A 20,171-nucleotide genomic window follows, 5' to 3' on the forward strand; every position below is an offset into this window, starting at 1 on the left:
TCCAATGGACCATATGCAATACATGCCTGACTCCTAGAACACATACAGAGGCCTAAAGGGTCACCTTGTGAGACCTTTTAGTAACAGAGAGACCTTTTTGGTGACCGAGCAGGCGTCTCGTCTCCAGAACAGGCATTTAGGTCAATAGAGGGTGTAATCCTATTTAAACTCACTTAATCCCCCAACATATAGCAACTCCAGTCAAACCGGTTCAATGTACACGACAGGTCCATTACGGACACCTTATATTCAAGGTTTAGAGTCACTATCGGTGTGTTCAAACGAATCAAACAACGACCCGGATTAAATTTACAATTTTTTAACACACACCAACCACTTCATCGTTTTAGCATCACAACACACTTGATTTATTTTTCACACCTTTGATATACAGTATGTAACCCAAAAAATTGTACAAAATAATGAGACTAGAAAATACTGCAAGGCACCGTACATAATAATACACACGAGGATCACATGACCCTAGATGCACTCCGAATCGAAGTTTGTTTCAAGTTACAATATGTATCATATTATAGGTTTATAAGAAGGGTGTTTTGTAAGTCATTACAAAGTGATATAGATGAGTAATTATGACAGGATGAGCCACACTTGTAACTATATTAAAATTACAAAAAGGAAAGCAGCAAATGAACGATCGAGACAATTTTTTCCCTGTGGAATATCAAGATGTGCGTGCGTGCATATACGGTGTAATCAAAACCAAAAGCCCTTGAGCTACGTACCCGCACAGGAAAAGCAATGATATGCCGTGTATTCTTAGAATATAAACAAAATGGAAATAGCTTAGAGGCTAATTCATTTACATCACATGTAATATCTCCAATATAATCAAAACCTTCATGTACCCTTCATTGTGTCCAGCATCTTCATGTACCCTAATTCTTCATTGTATTCGCCCTTCATTTTAAACACTACAATCGTGTACTTGTGCTTGCACTGTAAGCTTTGTAAATGCATCAGGTCATATTTTGCTTGCCTTAAAGCATGTACCATCTTATAGATGGAGTACGTAGGACTGTTTTCAGACCATATGAGTCTATTGGGTGCGTTTCACTCACACTCTTGGATAGCTGAGGTGCTGTGCATGTGACTGCCATTGTGGTATCATATGTAAAAATTTCAAACAAATACAGAGGGATGATGATGGGACTGTGTACTGGTATATAATGTAGAACACAACCAGAAAGGACATTTACACAAGGATATCTTAATTTGTGCGACAACCTATTGTGCCGCAACCAATGAATACAATCTCGAACCTCACTAAAATGTCTCTTAAAGTTACCCTTAGCCATTTTGGTTGCTCTCCGATAGGTCCAAATCCTTACTTAAAATTTGATTGCGTGACTCGGACTTCCACGATAATCTTCCATTGAGGTCAATGGGAACATTTTCAGAAAATTCAAATTGCATGCACACATCTCAAGTAAGGATTCGGCGCTTAGAACCTGTAAAAGTACTAGAATGTCCCTTTCTCGTTACCGTGTAACTTTCTGGTGGGTGGGGTTTTACACGTGGCCACTCCCATTACCCCCAGCGTCCACCCCGTCAGAAGACAGGGAGGAGGAGGGGCGGGCGCTGCGGGGGCGTGGTTGGGCTCCTGGACCAATGGCAGTGGTGGGCTGGTGGTGGCTGACCTGTGAGACAGTGTCGTCAGACTCCCAGCGCTCTAGCTCCTCCCTCACCAGACGCTCCATCTGCTCTCTCTGGACGTCCATGTCCCGACCCTGCCTCTCATCCTGGGGGAGGGGGAGAGATTTGATTTTATTAGTATCTTTTAGTCCTCATTTGGACTAATCTTCCAAGAGTCCTTAAACATTTTCACATATAACACACTGTTACAAACAGACATAATACACTAACATAAAGATAAATAGTCTAAAAGTCAGAGAGGGGGGAACAAAAGGGAGAAGGGAGATGTTGGATCGAGAGAGATGGACAGAAAGAGAGGGGAAGGAAAGATTTTAAAAAGTGTTTGGTGTGGGCGAGATGGGCATGTGTGTGTGTATGTACATTCCGTCTCACCTCCAGCACCCCCTCCAGCAGTTTTCCCAGCACGTCTCTCCTCTTGAGCTTAGCTCTCTCCATGGCCTCCAGCTTCACAATCACTGCATCGATCTTAGACACTATACTACCTATGGAGTGCTCCATCCGGTCAACACGACGCACCAGCCTGGAATAGAACAGAACAATAATGTCAATAACACGTTTATATAACATGCTATATCCATAGTTACGACACATGATTTAAAACATTTAAATATCAGGCACATCCTCTGTCGGAAACACACAGAGGACCTTTCAAAAGCCCAATACTTCAACATGGCTGGTAATAGAACTCGACCTACACTTGAAACTCTTCGTAGGGCACGCCTCCTGAGCTGCTGCCGCGGCGACGGGAGCTGTGCCCGCTGTCCTCGTCATCATCCTCCTCCGAGTCGTCATGGCTACGGGGGAAGCTCCGCCCACTGGTGGGTCTGGGCAACGAGCTGCGCTCCAGATCCAAGTCCTCCTGGCCATATGTGCAGAGACACACTGAACATCTGCAAACGTGTGTGTGTGTGCAGCTCGTTGCCCTGTGTGTGTGTGTCTGTGTGCGTCCACTCACTCTCTCTTTCTCCAGGTCGTCCCTCATCTGCTGGTGTTCGTGCTCAGTCAGCTCCTGGTCCCCACCGTGGTCATACTTGGCAAAGATGGCCTCAATCTCCACATCCGTGTGGCCCTTTCTAAACACACAAACAACACATTTAGTTGTACTATTACATGTCACGTGTGTCTTGATGTCTTTCTTCGTATGTATGTATAAATTAATGAAATAGTGTATGTTTATGAATTAGTCAGTGAAACCCCAGTTCGGTTTCAGGCACTGCAGCGGTCACCCTTTGAGGTCCTGGCGGAGCTCGCCGAAGTTGAGTTTCCCACCGGCCTGGCGCAGACTGTCTGAGATGTCATCCACAGTGGTCTTCTTCAGTCTCAGCTTCATCAAGGCTTTGTTACAGCCCTGCAGGGAGAGGAACAACACTCAGACAAACTCAAGGACACCTATCAACACTCTGTGGTGAATGTTGTTGCCATTTTCATTCTGCATTTAGCAGTTATTCAGTACATGTTGATAATATTCAACAGTAATGTAAACTTACATTAACTTGAGTCTCCTTTTCAATTGAAGTCTTTACTTCATAGAATCTTAAATATGAAGTTGCTATGATACTTGTCAGCTTGCAGTTGTTTGAAATACTCAGCTACAATGACGTGTTAAGGGATCACATACACCTACTAGAACAAATAACCCCACATACCATTTGGGTCCCATACCTTTTTAATGAGGTCCGTCATCTCCATCTCAGACCTCTGCTGGGACATGTCTGCCTTCACCTCCGAGTAGGTGTCATTGATGATGGCCAGGAACATATTCTACAGGGAGACAAAAGACAGTCAGAGCAAACTTTAATCTCTCGAGATAATGTAGATCAAATAGTACAATATAAATGTATATCAATATACCCAAACATTTATCAATGGTAGTATATCAAAACTCACCATGAGGATGAAGAAGATGAAGAAGACGAAGGTGATGAAGTAGATGGGTCCCAGGACTGGGTTAGCCTCCTCTATCTCTGAGAACTCAAAGTCTCCCAGGATGATGCGGAACTGGGTAAAACTACATGGAAAAGAAGACAAGAAGAAGAAGCTATGAAGAGGCTAAGATGAAGCTATAGGGGTGCGTTACCATTATAGTTCCAATGGGTCAAATTCCAAACAAAATTCAAATCAATCTGGGAGCCCTGGTTGTCTACTGAGAACCTAAAGAACTGAGAATCTTGGAACCTGGGTTGATTCCAATCAAACCAATGTTACTTACATGCAGGCTTGGAAGGTACTGAAGTCGTTGACCTGGGTGCCAAACACCAAGTAGGCCAGCTGAGCGTAGGCCAGGAAGATGATGAAGAACATGATGGCGAAGCCGATGAGGTCCTTGGCACAGCGAGACATGGTGGTGGACAGCTGGCTCATGGTCTTGTTGAAGTTGATGAACTTGAAGAGCTGAAGAGGAGAGATGAGCAGGAACCAGGTTAGAATTCAAGTGTCTTTGAAAAGCGTTATATCAATTCTGTCTTTTTTTATTTGTATTAAAATCATGCTAATATAGTCTCCCTTTATGGGGGCATACTTTGGCTTCTGCCAACAGGTCTGGACCTTTATGGCACAGGTAGTAGTACTCTCATCCTGTAACCAACTGCAGAGTGTCTGGTTCAAGCTCTGCTCCTGGTCAATTCCCACTCAATTGTTACATTCAGCATGTCAATCTACCATAAAGCCATTCTTACCTTCACCCAGGAGAAGAAGACGATGACTGCGGCCATGTTGTTGAACGTAACCTGGAGGTGTGCCAGAGGCTCGAAGCTGGGGTGGGCGCTGTGGTTCTCCAGAAGATCTTTGAGACGATTGCTCACCACGGACGTTCTGGTGATGTTGATGATTATGGCAGAAACACTCAACTGGAAAAAGAGGAGGGGGATATTTGGAATCTCAACACAACAATATTGTGATCACAAACCTCTCCTCTTTGTTCCAATGTCTATACTAGCCTACCACTTAGAATGCATGTTCATTGCACTACCTCATTGTAAGTAGTATGCTAGTGTGGATACTGGAACAGAGCCCTTCTTTACTTGGGTGTTTCAGGGAGACTCCATCCCTTCCTACTCCGTTAGGGCGGCCATCTTGAATTACGTACCACAACGATGAGGACGTCCAGGCAGTTCCACACGCTCTTGAAGTAGCGCAGGCGGTGGATGCGTATCTCCAGGGCCTCCTCCACCACGTAGTACAGGATGAAGAGGCAGAAGGCCACCTCACACACCCCGACAAAGTAGTCCCAGCTGGACACGTAGCGAATCAGACGCACCGTCTGAAACTGCCAGGAAGTGACTACGCCTCCTGTAGCAGGGAACTCCACCACCAACCTGAAACATTCAATTCAACTGTATTTATCCCTGCAGTTAAGCAGACAGGTTAAACTGAATGAACAAGAGATATTCAGTATTCAGCCTCTAGGGTGAAAATTGAGGTTCAATGACACCAGATTGTGGATGAGGATGGTAACTAGAAAACTCCCATTGGATTGCATGAGTCATTGATCCCAACCATGGATGTCTTGAGAGCCTGAATTGAACCTATGTATCACCTATATAACCAGTGTGAAACAGTCCTAAGTAACATGTAATACGTATGTAATAACTCTGGGCTCTGTACCTGGCAATACAGAAGAGGTTGATGTTGCCGTTGTAGACGGAGAAGTCCAGGAAGACGGCTCTGGTTCCTCTGTCCAGCCACAGCTGGTGTTTCAGGGAGCGTAGCAAGCCGGCTGACTCATCTCTGGAACGGGCCAGGTCCTGGTAGTACCCCCCTCCACCGTAGGTAGCCACCTGGCCCCAGTAACTACTCCCATTCAGGCTGTTCTCCTCTGTGTACATCCACCTGGTGGAAAGACAGACAGTCAGACTCATCATAGAGCCACAGTGAAACAGTTTGGCCTGGTATTCACTGGTGGCTATTGGTGAGTGACGTTATACGCCATACTTTTATCTGGTGAACAGCATCCATAATGTGCTTTCAGTTAACATACATTTACATTACATTTAAGTCATTTAGCAGACGCTCTTATCCAGAGCGACTTAGAGCACTTAGAACACTAGAGTACATGTTGTAACTACTGCTTTGGTTCAGTCTCTAGCATTACAACCAATTGTAGCTTTATGGTTGCTTTCTTATACGTTACCATTTAACTATACTGTACATCTAACAGTAGTGCATAGTAGTTCAGTAGACGTACGCAGTTCCGTTCATGGGGCCAAAGGGGGCGCTGTCCTCGTTGCTAGGGGTGTACATGTTGTAGCAGTCCTGCACCTCGTCCCTAAGGTCCTCGTGCACGGAGCAGGATTCGTTGCGAACTTTGACCTGGCGGAGGCGGGGCACCCCCAGTAGCAGGTTCTCATAGTAGATCATACTGTGGTTCTCAGGAAGACTCTTGTTGTTGTACCACACTTCCCAATACATCCCGTTCAGGAAGGGACCCTCTGTGAACTGCATGGTGGAGAGAGAATTTCAACTGAAAGCTCTGCTGGTCTGTTAGGTTCTAACTAGATTCATGTAAATGCTCCATTGTTCTATTTGGTGTTAATTAATGTGATTTGAACTAAATACTTTTAAGTGTGTGCTGCTTAGGTTTTATGCTTCATATACACTAGACAACAAAAAGTATGTGGACACCTACTCGTCGAATATCTCATTCCAAAATCCTGAGCATTAATACAGAGTTGTAGAGGAAAAGCTTCTGGGAAGGCTTTCCTCTACATGTTGGAACTGCTGCAGAGACTTGCTTCTATTCAGCCACAAGAGCATTAGTGAGGTTGGGCACTGATGTTGGGTGATTATGCCTGGCTCGCAGTCGGTGTTCCAATTCATCCCAAAGGTGTTCGAAGGGGTTGAGGTCAGGGTTCTGTGCAGGCCAGTCAAGTTCCTCCACACCGATCTCGACAAAGCATTTCTGTATGGACCTTGGTTTGTGCACGCAGGCATTGTCATGCTGAAACAGGAAAGGGCCTTCCCTAAACCGTTGCCACAAAGTTGGAAGCACAGAAACGTCTAGAATGTCATTATATGCTGTAGCGTTAAGATTTCCCTTCACTGGAACTAAGGGGCCTAGCCCAAACCATGAAAAACAGCCCCAGACCATTATTCCTCCTCCACCAAACTTGACAGTTGGCACTATGCATCCGCCAAACCCAGATTCATCCGTCGGACTGCCAGATGGTGAAGCATGATTCATTACTCCAGAGAACGCGTTTCCACTGCTCCAGAGTCCAATTGCGGCGAGCTTTACACCGCTCGTGTGCGGCTGCTCGGGCATGGAAACCCATTTCATGAAGCCCTGGCGAACAGTTGTTGTGCTGACGTTGCTTCCAGAGGCAGTTTGGAACTCATTAGTGAGACGATTTTTAAGCAATACACGCTTCAGCACTTGGGGGTCCCATTCTGTGAGCTTGTGTGGCCTACCACTTAGCGGCTGAGCCGTTGTTGCTGCTAGACGTTTCCACTTCACAATAACTGCAGTTACAGTTGACCGGGACAGCTCTAGCAGGGCAGAAATTTGATAAACTGACTTGTTGGAAAGGTGGCATCCTATGACGGTGCCATGTTGAAAGTCACTGAGCTCTTCAGTAAGGACAATCTACTGCCAATGTTTTTTTAATGGAGAATGCATGGCTGTGCGCTCGATATTTTACACCTGTCAGCACTGGATGTGGCTGAAATAGACAAATCCACTAATTTGAAGGGGTGTCCACATACTTTTGTATATATAGAGTAACTGAGCATGGGCCAAAGTAAATGCATTGACATCTTTGTTATACCATAACTAAGCACCAAGCTCTATTTTCCAATCAGACAAAAAGCACAAAGCAGGAGATTAAACCACTGCATAGCAAACCGGGGAATTGACTCATTACCTTCCAGAATTCACCCATAGTTGAGAGGCTTCTGAATGTGGCTGTGTCCCCTGGGGACAGTGGTGTATCCAGGAAGACCTGGGACATCACCTTGGTGTAGTAGTACATGTTGGAGCCCACCATCCCATAGGTCACTACACAACACAAGATACTGTAAGAGTTTCTCTGGATGAGATTATGGTGAATTTTCTTTTGTGTTTTTAGTTACACACAGCATACCTGTTCAGCATTTTCTAATAACTGTTTATTTCATACATGCTTGTATACATAACCAATGTTTAAAATAATGAATAACGGCATTAATGTTATCCTATCGTTATACTATATATTACTGTCATGCTACAGTTGTAATAGCCTATATTTTGTTTATCCCCATAGAGTCTATTGACACACCGGTGCATCAATCTAAGTAACATCATTTTAAAAATCCCCATCAAAATCCATCAGTTTAAAAGAAAACTCCACCCAGAAACTATCTTTTGGTATTTGTTTCATTTGTCCATTGTTGACATAGTCCCGAAATATTTTGCTTGTCAGCAATAAAGTTTTCAAGATATGTAACTTTCAAAATACAGAAATCATCCCCGTATAATGCATTTTGCATCATATGATGCTGTATTTAAAGTCATATGATGGGATGATTTTTGTATTTTGAAAGTTATATCTTGAAAACTTGATTGCTGACAAGCAAAACATTTTGGGACGATGTCAACAATCGACTAATCAAACAAATACCAAAGAATACCAAAAGTTTTGGGGTGGAATTTTCCTTTAAGCTCGAGATATCTGTTTTTTTGCATGGGCTATGTCTCAATCCACCGCATCCGCCTGTGGCGGTCTTCCGCATCTGAGGTGGAAAGTGGCAGAGCTAGAGCTCTGTTTGTCTGACCAGGAGACATCCCTAAAAAAGGTAATCTCAAGAAAACGTCTGTAGCGTCTGAACGGTTTGGCCTACAAAACTAATATGACCACTCTATAGAAAGGTAAGAATCTCCCGAACATGATGGCTTTCTTGGTTTTGCTCTATGACAAGTGTCATGGGACGCGTCTAAAGGTAACCCATACAAATGAAAGTATGGAGGTAGTTTTGTTCCAACAAACGTAAGGGGTTAAATATGTGTAAAAAAAACTAAAACATTGCCTGAGCTTTCGTATATGTCCAAGATATAGGACAGACACTTCCAAACCTTATGATACATTTTTTCACTGTCTTTTTTGCCATTTATGAATGTGTTATTCAATGCGTTTCTATGGGCTATAGTAGTAAAGGACAAATTCAATATATATATATATTTGGGGGGATACCTAAAGGGGTCCTAAAATGTTTAATAAAATAGCTAAATGGTCCATGGTATGACATTCTTAAAACAACCCCCCCAATGGCTTACACTTCTAAGAAATGTATACAACAATATTGTGAACTACATCTTTGTGTTGATCATGTGTTTCTCTCTCTGAGTGGTCCAACAGGTACAGTGAGAGCCAGTATTATACTGCAAGCTGAGACTTCATGTTAGCACCAGCTACCAAATCCTGGCCTACCGCACTGAGGCCAAGACCTGTTTAAGATGCCACTGAAAACAGAAAACGTATAGGGGAAAGGGGATAGCTAGTCAGTTGCACAACTGAATGCATTCAACCGAAATGTGTCTTCCGCATTTAACCCAACACCTCTGAATAGGGCTGCCTTAATTGACATCCATGTCATTGGTGCCAGGAGAGCAGTTGCAACCCCAAACATCTGTGTATACTTGAATCTGGTCAACCAGCTCCCATGCACAGGGAATAGGCTTACACTTCCACAAGCAGCAAAGTCACAGGGATAAAACGTATTCAGCGTTCCATAGTCAATACAGGACTAACAATGAATCGTACTACACCGGATCTGACGCTCGCCGGATGTGGCAGGGCTTGCAAACTATCATAGACTACAAAGGGAAGCACAGCCGCGAGCTGCCCAGTGACACAAGCCTACCAAATGAGCTAAATTACTTCTATGCTCGCTTCGAGGCAAGTAACACTGAAACATTCATGAGAGCACCAGCTGTTCCAGACGACTGTGTGATCACGCTCTCCATAGCCGATGTGAGTAAGATCTTTAAACAGGTTAACATTCACAAGGCCAGACGGATTACCACAACGTGTACTCCGAGCATGCATTGACCAACTGGCAAGTGTCTTCACTGACATTTTCAACCTGTCCCTGACTGAGTCTGTAATACCAACATGTTTCAAGCAGACCACCATAGTCGTTGTGCCCAAGAACACTAAGGTAACCTGCCTGAATGACTACCGACCTGTAGCACCCACGTCTGTAGCCATGAAGTGCTTTGAAAGGCTGGTCATGGCTCACATCAACACCATTATCCCATTATCCCAGAAACCCTAGACCACTCCAATTTGCATACTGCCCCAACAGATCCACATATGATGCAATCTCTATTGCACTCCACACTGTCTTTTCCCACCTGGACAAAAGGAACACCTAGGTGAGAATGCTATTCATTGACTACAGCTCAGCGTTCAAAACCATATTGCCCTCAAAGCTCATCACTAAGCTAAGGACCCTGGGACTAAAAACCTCCCTGTGCAACTGGATCCTGGACTTCCTGACAAACCGCCCACGGGTGGTAAGGGTAGGTAGCATCCACGCTGATCCACATCCGCCACGCTGATCCTCAACACGGGGGCCCCTCAGGGGTGCGTGCTCAGTCCCCTCCTGTACTCTCTGTTCACTCATGACTGCATGGCCAGGCATGACTCTAACACCATCATTAAGTTTGCGGATGACACAACCATGGTAGGCCTGATCACCGACTACGATAAGACAGCCTATAGGGAGGAGGTCAGAGACCTGGCCGTGTTATGCCAGGACAACAACCTCTCCCTCAATGTGATCAAGACAAAGGAGATGATTGTGGACCATGGGTAAAAAGGAGGACTGAGCACGCCCCCATTCTCATCGGCGGAGCTGTAGTGGAGCAATTTGAGAGCTTCAAGTTCCTTGGTGTCTACATCACCAACAAACTATCTTGGTCCAAACACACCAAGACAGTCACGACAAAACCTATTCCCACTCAGGAGACTGAAAAGACTTGACATGGGTCCTCAGATCCTCAAAATGTTCTACAGCTGCACCATCAAGAGCATCCTGACTGGTTGCATCACTGCCTGGTATGGCAACTGCTCGGCCCCCGACCGCAAAGCACTACAGAGGGTAATGTGTACGGCCCAGTAGATCACTGGGTCCGAGCTCCCTGCCATCCAGGACCTCTATACCAGACGGTGTCATAGGAAGGCCCTAAAAATTGTCAAAGACTCCAGCCACCCTAGTCATAGACTGTTCTCTCTGCTACTGCACGGCAAGCGGTACCGGAGCGCCAAGTCTAGGTCCAAAAGGCTTCTTAACAGCTTCTACCCCCAAGCAATAAGACTCCTGAACATCTAATCAAATGGCTACCCAAACTATTTGCATTGCCCCCCCCCCCCCCCTTTACACTGTTGCTACTCTGTTTATTATGTATGCATAGTCACTTTAACTCTACCTACATGTACATATTACCACAATTACCTCGACTAACCGGTGCCCCCGCACATTGACTCTTTACCGGTAACCCTTGTATATAGCTTCGCTATTGTTATTTTACTGCTGCTCTTTAATTATTTGTTACTTTTTTTTTTAAACTTTTCTATTTTTTTACATAACAATAATTTTTCTTGAAACTGCATTGTTGGTCAAGGGCTTGTAAGTAAGCATTTCACTGTAAGGTCTACTACACCTGTTGTATTTGGCGCATGTGACAAATAACATTTGATTTGATTTGATTGTGGTATTTTAACGATGGAGGATTGGTTGATTTCAAATTTTTAAGTATACGTTTTTCATGATGATTGATAAGAAAAGTATCGTCCAACCCGACTTATTCAGCATTCTATTGTAGTATTTGCTTATATGCTCTGTTGGACTGCATCCAGGTCCATATATAAGCTATATCTAGATAAATATACATAAACAGTCCAACATACACACATATAGCCCATATGGCTTATATAGATGCTATTTTCTAAGCCTCTATTTCATTGACTCCCACCTGGCTGAGAAACTGGCTGATCTAGCTCCATCTATCCAGCCAGGAAATGACTTCCTGATCCACCCAAAACCCCATTCTGGCACGGGAACACTTTCCCTCTCAGCAGCCGTGGTATAAGGAGTGGTGAAACTAGATTAATAGCATTCTGACTCTCGGTTGTGCTGTATTCTGGAACTTTCATCATCTTCCCACAATCCTATTCCCAAACGTACGATAATAGTGACTAAACTCTAATGGAAGTTCCTGGCTTGAGGGAGCTTTCCTGATACGCTGCCAGAGTTGTTTATCAGACCTAAGGAGATTGGAAAATGACTTTTCCGCAAGAAAAGCTGGTCAGCGGGTAAAAGTATCCACATGGACAGATGTCAGTATTAGTCCAAGCTAAGAGCAGCAGTTACATAGTAATACCACTTCAATATGTTTTCAAGAAAATACAAATGCGAGAGCACAAAAGTGCTATACTTGATAGGTGTATGTACTTTTACTACTACCTTATTACAATGTAATTATATTGGTTTGCCTATCCTATAGTTATTCTGGTTCATAAACTGGGTGGTTCGAGCCCTGAATGCTGATTGGCTGACAGACGTGGTATATCAGACCGTATACCACAGGTATGACAGGCCACGGAAGGAGAGTTGTATGGCATTGAAGCTCGTCTGGAGGTTAGTTAGCACAGTGTCCAAAGAAGGGCCAGAAGTATACAGAATGGTGTCGTCTGCGTAGAGGTGAATCAGAGAATCACCAGCAGCAAGAGCGACATCATTGATGTATACAGAGAAGAGAGTCGGCCCGAGAATTTAACCCTGTGGCACCAACATAGAGATTGCCAGAAGTCCGGACAACAGGCCCTCCGATTTGACACACTGAACTCTATCAGAGAAGTAGTTGGTGAACCAGGCGAGGCAGTCATTTGAGAAACCAAGGCTGTTGAGTCTGCCGATAAGACTGTGGTGATTGACAGAGTCGAAAGCCTTGGCCAGGTCGATGAATACGGCTGCACAGTATTGTCTCTTATCGATGGCAGTTATGATATCGTTTAGAACCTTGAGCGTGGCTGAGTTGCAACCATGACCAGCTCGGAAGCCAAATTGCATAGCGGAGAAGGTACGGTGGGATTCGAAATGGTCGGTAATCTGTTTATTAACTTGGCTTTTGAAGACCTTAGAAAGGCAGGGTAGGATAGATATAGGTCTGTAAGAGTTTGGGTCTAGAGTGTCTCCCCCTTTGAAAAGATTGATGACCACGGCAGCTTTCTAATCTTTGGGGATCTCAGACGATACGAAAGAGAGGTTGAACAGGCTAGTAATAGGGGTTGCAACAATTTCGGCAGATAATTTTGGAAAGAAAGGGTCCAGATTGTCTAGCCCGGCTGATTTGTAGGGGTCCAGATTTTGCCGCTCTTTCAGAACATCAGCTATCTGGATTTGGGTGAAGGAGAAATGGGGGAGGCTTGGGCGAGTTGCTGTGGGGGGTGCAGGGCAGTTGACCGGGGTCGGGGTAGCCAGGTTGAAAGCATGGCCAGCCGTAGAAAAATGCTTATGGAAATTCTCAAATATAGTGGATTTATCGGTGGTGACGGTGTTTCCTAGCCTCAGAACAGTGGGCAGCTGGGAGGAGGTGCTCTTATTCTCCATGGACTTTACAGTGTCCCAGAACTTTTTTGAGTGTGTGCTATAGGATGCAAATTTCTGCTTGAAAAAGCTAGCCTATGCTTTCCTAACTGCTTGTGTATATTGGTTCCTAACTTCCCTGAAAGGTTGCATATCACGGGGGCTATTTGATGCTAATGCAGTACGCCACAGGATGTTTTTGTGCTGTCAAGGGCAGTCAGGTCTGGAGTGAACCAAGGGCTATATCTGTTCCTGGTTCTACATTTTTTGAATGGGGCATGCTTATTTACGATGGTGAGGAAGGCACTTGTAAAGAATAACCAGGCATCCTCTACTGACGGGATGAGGTCAATATCCTTCCAGGATACCCAGGCCAGGTCGATTAGAAAGGCTTGCTCGCTGAAGTGTTTTAGGGAGCGTTTGACAGTGATGAGGGGTGACAGAATGGGTCTGCGGCCATTATGGATGCAGGCAATGAGGCAGTGATCGCTGAGATCTTGTTTGAAAACAGCAGAGGTGTATTTGGAGGGCAAGTTGGTTAGGATGATATCTATGAGGGTTCCCGTGTTTACAGATTTGGGGTTGTACCTGGTAAGTTCATTGATAATTTGTGTGAGATTGAGGGCATCAAGTTTAGATTGTAGGATGGCCGGGGTGTTAAGCATGTCTCAGTTTAGGTCACCTAGCAGCACGAGCTCTGAAGATAGATGGGGGGCAATCAATTCACATATGGTGTCCAGGGCACAGATGGGGGCAGAGGGTGGTCTATAGCAAGCGGCAACGGTGAAAGGTGATTTTTAGAAGTAGAAGCTCGAATTGTTTGGGCACAGACCTGGATAGTATGACAGAACTCTGCAGGCTATCTCTGCAGTAGATTACCACTCCGCCCCCTTTGGCAGTTCTATCTTGTTGGAAAATGTTATAGTTAGGGATGAAAATGTCAGGGTTTTTGGTGGTCAACCTTAGCCAGGATTCAGACACGGCTAGGACATCCGGGTTGGCAGAGTGTGCTAAGGCAGTGAATAAAACAAACTTGGGGAGGAGGCTTCTAATGTTAACATGCATGAAACCAAGGCTTTTACGGTTACAGAAGTCAACAAATGAGAGCGCCTGGGGAATGGGAGTGGAGCTAGGCCTGGATTAACCTCTACATCACCAGAGGAACAGAGGAGGAGTAGGATAAGGGTACGGCTAAAGGCTATAAGAACTGGTCGTCTAGTACTTTCGGAACAGAGAGTAAAAGGAGCAGGTTTCTGGGCGCGATAGAATAGATTCAAGGCATAATGTACAGACAAAGGTATGGTAGGATGGGAATACAGTGGAGGTAAACCTAGGCATAGAGTGACGATGAGAGAGATATTGTCTCTAGAAGCATAATTTAAACCAGGTGTTGTCACCGCATGTGTGGGAGTTGGAACTGAAGGGTTAGCTAAGGCATATTGAGCAGGGCTAGAGGCTCTACAGTGAAATAAGACAATAATCACTAACCAGAACAGCAATGGACAAGGCATATTGACATTAGGGAGAGGCACGCGTAGCCGAGTGATCATAGGGGTCCAGTGAGTAGTTAAGCTGGCTGGAGACACGGCGATTCAGACAGCTAGCGGGCCAGGGCTAGCAAGCTAGCAGAAGGGCCTTAGAGGTACGTCGTGACGGAAGAAGTCTGTTGTAGCCTCCTCATGCGGAGCCTCCGTGTGTGTGTGTATGTGTGTGTGTGTGTGTGTGTGTGTGTGTGTGTGTGTGTGTGTGTGTGTGTGTGTGTGTGTGTGTGTGTGTGTGTGTGTGTGTGTGTGCGTGAGTGTGTGTGTGTGTGTGTGTGGTACTTACAGATACACAGTGTGATGAGGAAGATGACGTAGGTGACCATTTCTCTCAGGACGTTCCTCAGGTACCTCTCTCTGCTGCTGTCACTGTCCTCCATCAGCTGAGTACCCCATAGAACTGGGGGGAAAACAATTTCAACACCCACATTAGTATCCTTCCTTAACCATCAATGCTCGGCTTGAGATGCCAGTGCATTACCAAGGAGGGCATCTACAGGTGTGTGTTGACCTAAGTGGTGTATGGAACAGTGTGGAAGAATGGCCAGAGAGGTGTTTGAGCCAATGACCCAGGTCTCTACAAGTTAAAGGGCAAGTGCACTCACTACCTCCTGTGTCATAAAGGTCCAGACCTCTTGGCAGCTGTAGTGTTCTTCATACAAGGAGGAAACGTAAGTGACACTAACCTCTTATTTTCTCCAGTATCCTCTTCCCACAGCTTTTGATGTCATGTCTGTCTTGCTGCAGGGCATCCACTGTCGGGGTAGGGTATAATCCACGGTGGATGCGGATGCTGCTCCCTCCGGCGGTGTAACTTCCCAACCCGCTGCTGCAGCTACTGCTGGAGCCCGTGGACACTGATCTTCTCCCCGGGCTAGCCGGAGGCCAATCGGCCCCCATCATCTCATCCTCCGGTTCGAACCCCGGGTTGTCCCGACTCCAGGCTTGTCTTGAGGGGGGTGATGGTGTGCCTATGGCCCCCCCGAGCCCCAAGTCCTGGTGCTGTATGTTCTCCATCTCAATCCCCTCGCTTGTGTCCAATCTGTGCGGCAAGGACGTAACCGCTGCGCCCGTGGCGGACCTGCCAGCCTGATTCTGCTGCGGTTGTTGTGATCTCACCCGAGTCGAGCTCATTGTTAGTCCAATTCACTGAAAAGCTTTTAAAGGCCAGACTAACTACATTTACGAAGCGTTCAAATCAATTATGTATCTAGCCACTAACAAGTGCTATGTTTATGTCACGCTTGACGCACATATCAGAAAGGAAATGTTTACGCACATATTAAAATATGTAAGAAAGTTGCCAAAGTTCAAACTCTGCAAAACAATTTCGGGAAACCACAGATTAACTAATTTTGATTATTTGTATATGTTCCTCTTCACAACAAATATACTTCGAAACGTCAATTGCTTATTAAGAAAGAAAAATAACACAACTAAAGTTTGCGTAGTTCTAGATCAAACTATTGCAAAAGTAGGTATATCAACAACAACAAATATATAGTTACAAAACTAATTTGTAGCCTAAACATTTACTAATGAAACTGAAAACTATCAACGAAATGCCTCGTTTATGGAAAAGAAGCCAAACACTTTCCTTGTCCCGGGCCAGCCATCTTGTTCTTGCTGTTCCCCCAAAATCTCACATTCTCATTTGTTGGAGACTCAGATTACATTAGAAGTCATGGCGTCACAGACACTGTGGCATGCACCTCTGGAAAATACAGCACAGTCGAATGTGTAGGGGTGAATCACTTTGGTAAAAGACAATTTCACGTCTTAGAATTGTACAATATAGAATACAATAGAATATAATCAAGATGCTGTACATTCCATCATTATTAAACGAGTGAAAAAAAACATTTAAATATTTATTTCTACAGCAGTAAACTATAATTGCCTTATATGGCTCAGCAAAACACTTTTTTCTCCAAAGGTTTATATTAGTTTTTGTTCGTTTTCTGAGTAATTTCTATTCAGGATGAGTGTTTGCAGTGCTGTGTATGGAATGAGAATGAATAGCCTACTATTTAGAATGAATAAAATCACAATTTGTCATGAGTACATTATTTTAGGGCTAAATGCATGTGCCTTTAGAAACAAAGAACTATACTTTGTATAACAACGTATGTTTGGGTCTGGGGCTGCTAAGCAACAAGACAGTCCTGCAAAACCCCTGGCCAGGATTGGATGTGATTTGGACCCAATAATTGAGTGACATTTCTAAAGGCCAATCATATTTCTTTACATGGAACAACAGCATTTCTATTAGTACTTACATAGTTATTCGGTCACTTGGCGTGTTCTTTTCTAGCAACATTGTTACTGTATTACCTTTACTCACTGTTGTGTTATTCATGTCCATTAGATGGCGCTCATTCTCCAGTTTTGATTTAAATCCCCCACCGGCTCAATTCACAAGGGAGTTAAGAACTCAAGGTAATTACTTCAAGGTAACAATCACTGTTCAAGAAAGTACTCTTTTTTATATATAACTTATAACAAACGCACAGTATACCTTCGTTGTTCTTTACCCGTGGCATTGTTTGCTCAAGGACTGATAACTATACACCCACTGCTGTTAACAACATAGCTGTACTTTCCAATAGCTGGATTGGATTGATAGAGTTCCTTGACTGAATGAATCATCATGACTGATAAGATGTTGTGTTCGTCTCTCAGAACAAGTCTCTACAGTTCAGATAAGGAGAGAACAGCTGTGGTGGAACCGCCAGCCTGATACAGTAGTGTAGCCTGTACAGATGGTATGCTGTTGGAATTCAGGGTTGGGTAGGTTACTTTCTAAATGTAATCTTTTACAGTTACTGGTTACCTGTCCAAAAATGTAATCAGTAATGTAAATTTTGGATGACCCAAATTCAGTATAATCTGATTACTTTCAGTTACTTAAGAGGAATTAGAGGAAGACAAGAAATATCCATCAAATACATTTGGTGTGTCATCTGAGTGGTCTCTGACGTGTGGTCAGACTCGTTCAGGTGGAACAAACTTAACTTCGCAAACATCCTTTCTGAATTTGAAAGTTATCTGATTATAATATGTTTTGCTGGTAATTTAACTGATTACACTTTGTTGTAATAAAATTACTCCCTAACCCTGTGTGTGACGATAACTAAGCAATATGTTATCCTTTGTTGGGTACTTGAATCATATTCAGTAGCAAGTAACAACATCAATAGGATATGGTTATTAGTGGTATATCTGATCAAGTTTTTTGGTGTAATCACTTTATCAATTACAACTTTATTCAAAAAAATGGCGGCGAGACAACCAAAGTCCTGGCAAACATTTTACTTTTCAAACACTGTCCCGCTTCAAAACAAACAAAATAATTAAGAATATGATGTAATATTTCCATATTATAGCTATTTGTCAAAACAAGGCCTCTGGCACACTCTAAATGTCACAATAGGCTCTGTGCTGTATCACAAAGCACTGGCATGAGAGGGTTGTTTAATTAGCATGTATCAGCCTTCATAATAGATTTCCATGGGAAAGAGACTTCAGATCATTTTGCAGGCATGGATGTTAACAGTGCTGTCCGTGTTCTATCTGCAGTGACTATCCTCGTGATGTTATCTGATGACAAAGAAGGTAGGTATCATCAATATAGAGTTGGCTGTAACTATTTACAAAGTGTGTTTTTTTCTCAGAGACTTTGCACCATGTGTTCTAAAGTAAACCTTTGTATGGGTTATTTTTGCATTTATCAAGCTTTGTGATGTCATGATGTATTCTTCACAGAATCAACTCTTTCTTTCTACAGTCCATCCCTAATGGTGATGTGATTAGTGATCTAATTAGAAACAATCATACCATGTTACATAACTGCCTCTACAAATGCAACACTGTGTAAGACCCAAATGTCACCCTATTCCCCTGTGCACTGTTTTAGACCAGGGCCAATAGGGCACTGATCAAAAGTAGTGGACTATATACGGAATAGAATGTCTATTGGGACGCACACATTGTGTGTTATGTCAAGAGATCTTTTCATATGATGTCATGCCATTAGGTTATCAAAAACATTATAGGTGAGTTATTCATTGCCTTCAGTCAGAACAAACAAAGAACAAGCATTCCTTTCCTTTGATCAAAATATTAACATTTTTATCCTCGACAGGCAAAAGGTGTTACAAACAGCCGCAAATACACTACATGACCAAAAGTATGCTCGTCGAACATCTCATTCCAAAATCATGGGCATTAATATGGAGTTGGACCCCCTTTGCTGCTATAACAGCCTCCACTCTTCTGGGAAGGCTTTCCACTAGATGTTGGAACATTGCTGTGGGGACTTTCTTCCATTCATCCACAAGAGCATTAGTGAGATCAGGCAATGATATTGGGTGATTAGGTCTGGCTTGCTGTCGGCGCTCCAATTCATCCCAAAGGTGTTTGATGGGGTTGAGGTCAGAGCTCTGTGCAGGCCAGTCAAATTCTTCCACATCGATCTCGACAAACCATTTCTGTATGGAACTTGCTTTGTGCACGGGGGCATTGTCATGCTTAAACAAGAAAGGGCCTCCCCCAAACTGTTACCACAAAGTTGGAAGCACAGAATCGTCTAGAATGTTATTGTATGCTGTAGCGTTAAGATTTCCCTTCACTGGAACTAAGGGGCCTAGCACGAACCATGAAAAACAGCCCCAGACCATTATTCCTCCTCCATCAAACTTTCAAATCAAATCAAATTGTATTGGTCACATACACGTGTTTGGCAGATGTTATTGCGGGTGTAGGGAAATGCCTGTGCTTCTAGTTCCGATAGTACAGCAATATCTAACAAGTAATATCTAACAATTTCACAACATATACCCAATACACACAAATCTAAGTAAAGGAATGGAATTAAGAATATATAAATATATGGACGAGCAATGTCAGAGCGGCATAGACTAAGATGCAGTAGAATAGTATAGAATAAAGTATATACATATGAGATGAGTAATGCAAGATATGTAAACATTAAATCAACATTATTAAAGTGACTAGTGTTCCATTTATTTAAGTGGCCAATGATTTCAAGTCTGTGTATATAGGCAGCAGCCTCTCTGTGCTAGTGATGGCTATGTAACAGTCTAAAGGCCTTGAAATAGAAGCTGTTTTTCAGTCTCTCAGTCCCAGCTTTGATGCACCTGTACTGATCTCGCCTTCTGGATGATAGCGGGGTCTACAGGCAGTGGCTCGGGTGGTTGTTGTTGTCTTTCAAATTGTCACTATGCATTCGGGCAGGTAGCATTCTCCTGGCAGATGGTGAAGCGTGATTCATCACTCCAGAGAACGTGTTTCCACTGCTCCAGAGTCCAATGGCGCCGAGCTTTACACTTCTCCAGCCAACTTTTGACATTGCGCATGGTGATCTTAGGC

The 20,171-nt window shown here is 43.8% G+C and overlaps 1 protein-coding gene across 2 annotated transcripts; it reads right to left on the minus strand.

The window, feature by feature from the left end:
• Positions 1-341: 341 nt before the first annotated feature.
• Positions 342-16,457, minus strand: pkd2 (polycystic kidney disease 2). 2 transcript variants are annotated; one of them, XM_071407571.1, is made up of 15 exons: positions 15,467-16,457; positions 15,067-15,180; positions 7,536-7,669; positions 5,861-6,111; positions 5,281-5,505; positions 4,763-4,991; positions 4,353-4,523; positions 3,887-4,068; positions 3,565-3,685; positions 3,340-3,438; positions 2,904-3,025; positions 2,633-2,750; positions 2,373-2,533; positions 2,050-2,197; positions 342-1,763 (listed from the first exon to the last, which is right to left on the minus strand). In XM_071407571.1, the coding sequence occupies exons 1-15, from the start codon at positions 15,912-15,914 to the stop codon at positions 1,533-1,535; spliced, it is 2,754 nt and encodes a 917-aa protein (XP_071263672.1). In that variant the 5' UTR covers positions 15,915-16,457; the 3' UTR covers positions 342-1,532. The 2 variants fall into 2 exon arrangements, with proteins under 2 accessions (XP_071263672.1, XP_071263671.1); XM_071407570.1 differs by having other exon boundaries at positions 2,373-2,536; positions 15,467-16,455.
• Positions 16,458-20,171: the final 3,714 nt, after the last annotated feature.

The sequence above is a fragment of the Salvelinus alpinus genome, chromosome 6 (genome assembly GCF_045679555.1).
Source record: "Salvelinus alpinus chromosome 6, SLU_Salpinus.1, whole genome shotgun sequence".
In the NCBI taxonomy this organism is placed as follows: domain Eukaryota; kingdom Metazoa; phylum Chordata; class Actinopteri; order Salmoniformes; family Salmonidae; genus Salvelinus; species Salvelinus alpinus.

What these genes read in the sequence shown, in the direction of transcription:
- pkd2 (XM_071407570.1), bottom strand. Translation starts at nt 15,914, where the DNA reads ATGAGCTCGACTCGGGTGAGATCACAACAACCGCAGCAGAATCAGGCT. An exon ending in GGCCCCATGAACGGAACTGC is followed by an intron (nt 5,506 to 5,860) that starts GTACGTCTACTG and finishes TCTTTCCACCAG; the next exon opens with GTGGATGTACACAGAGGAGA. An exon ending in TCTTCTTCTCCTGGGTGAAG is followed by an intron (nt 4,069 to 4,352) that starts GTAAGAATGGCT and finishes TCTCCTCTTCAG; the next exon opens with CTCTTCAAGTTCATCAACTT.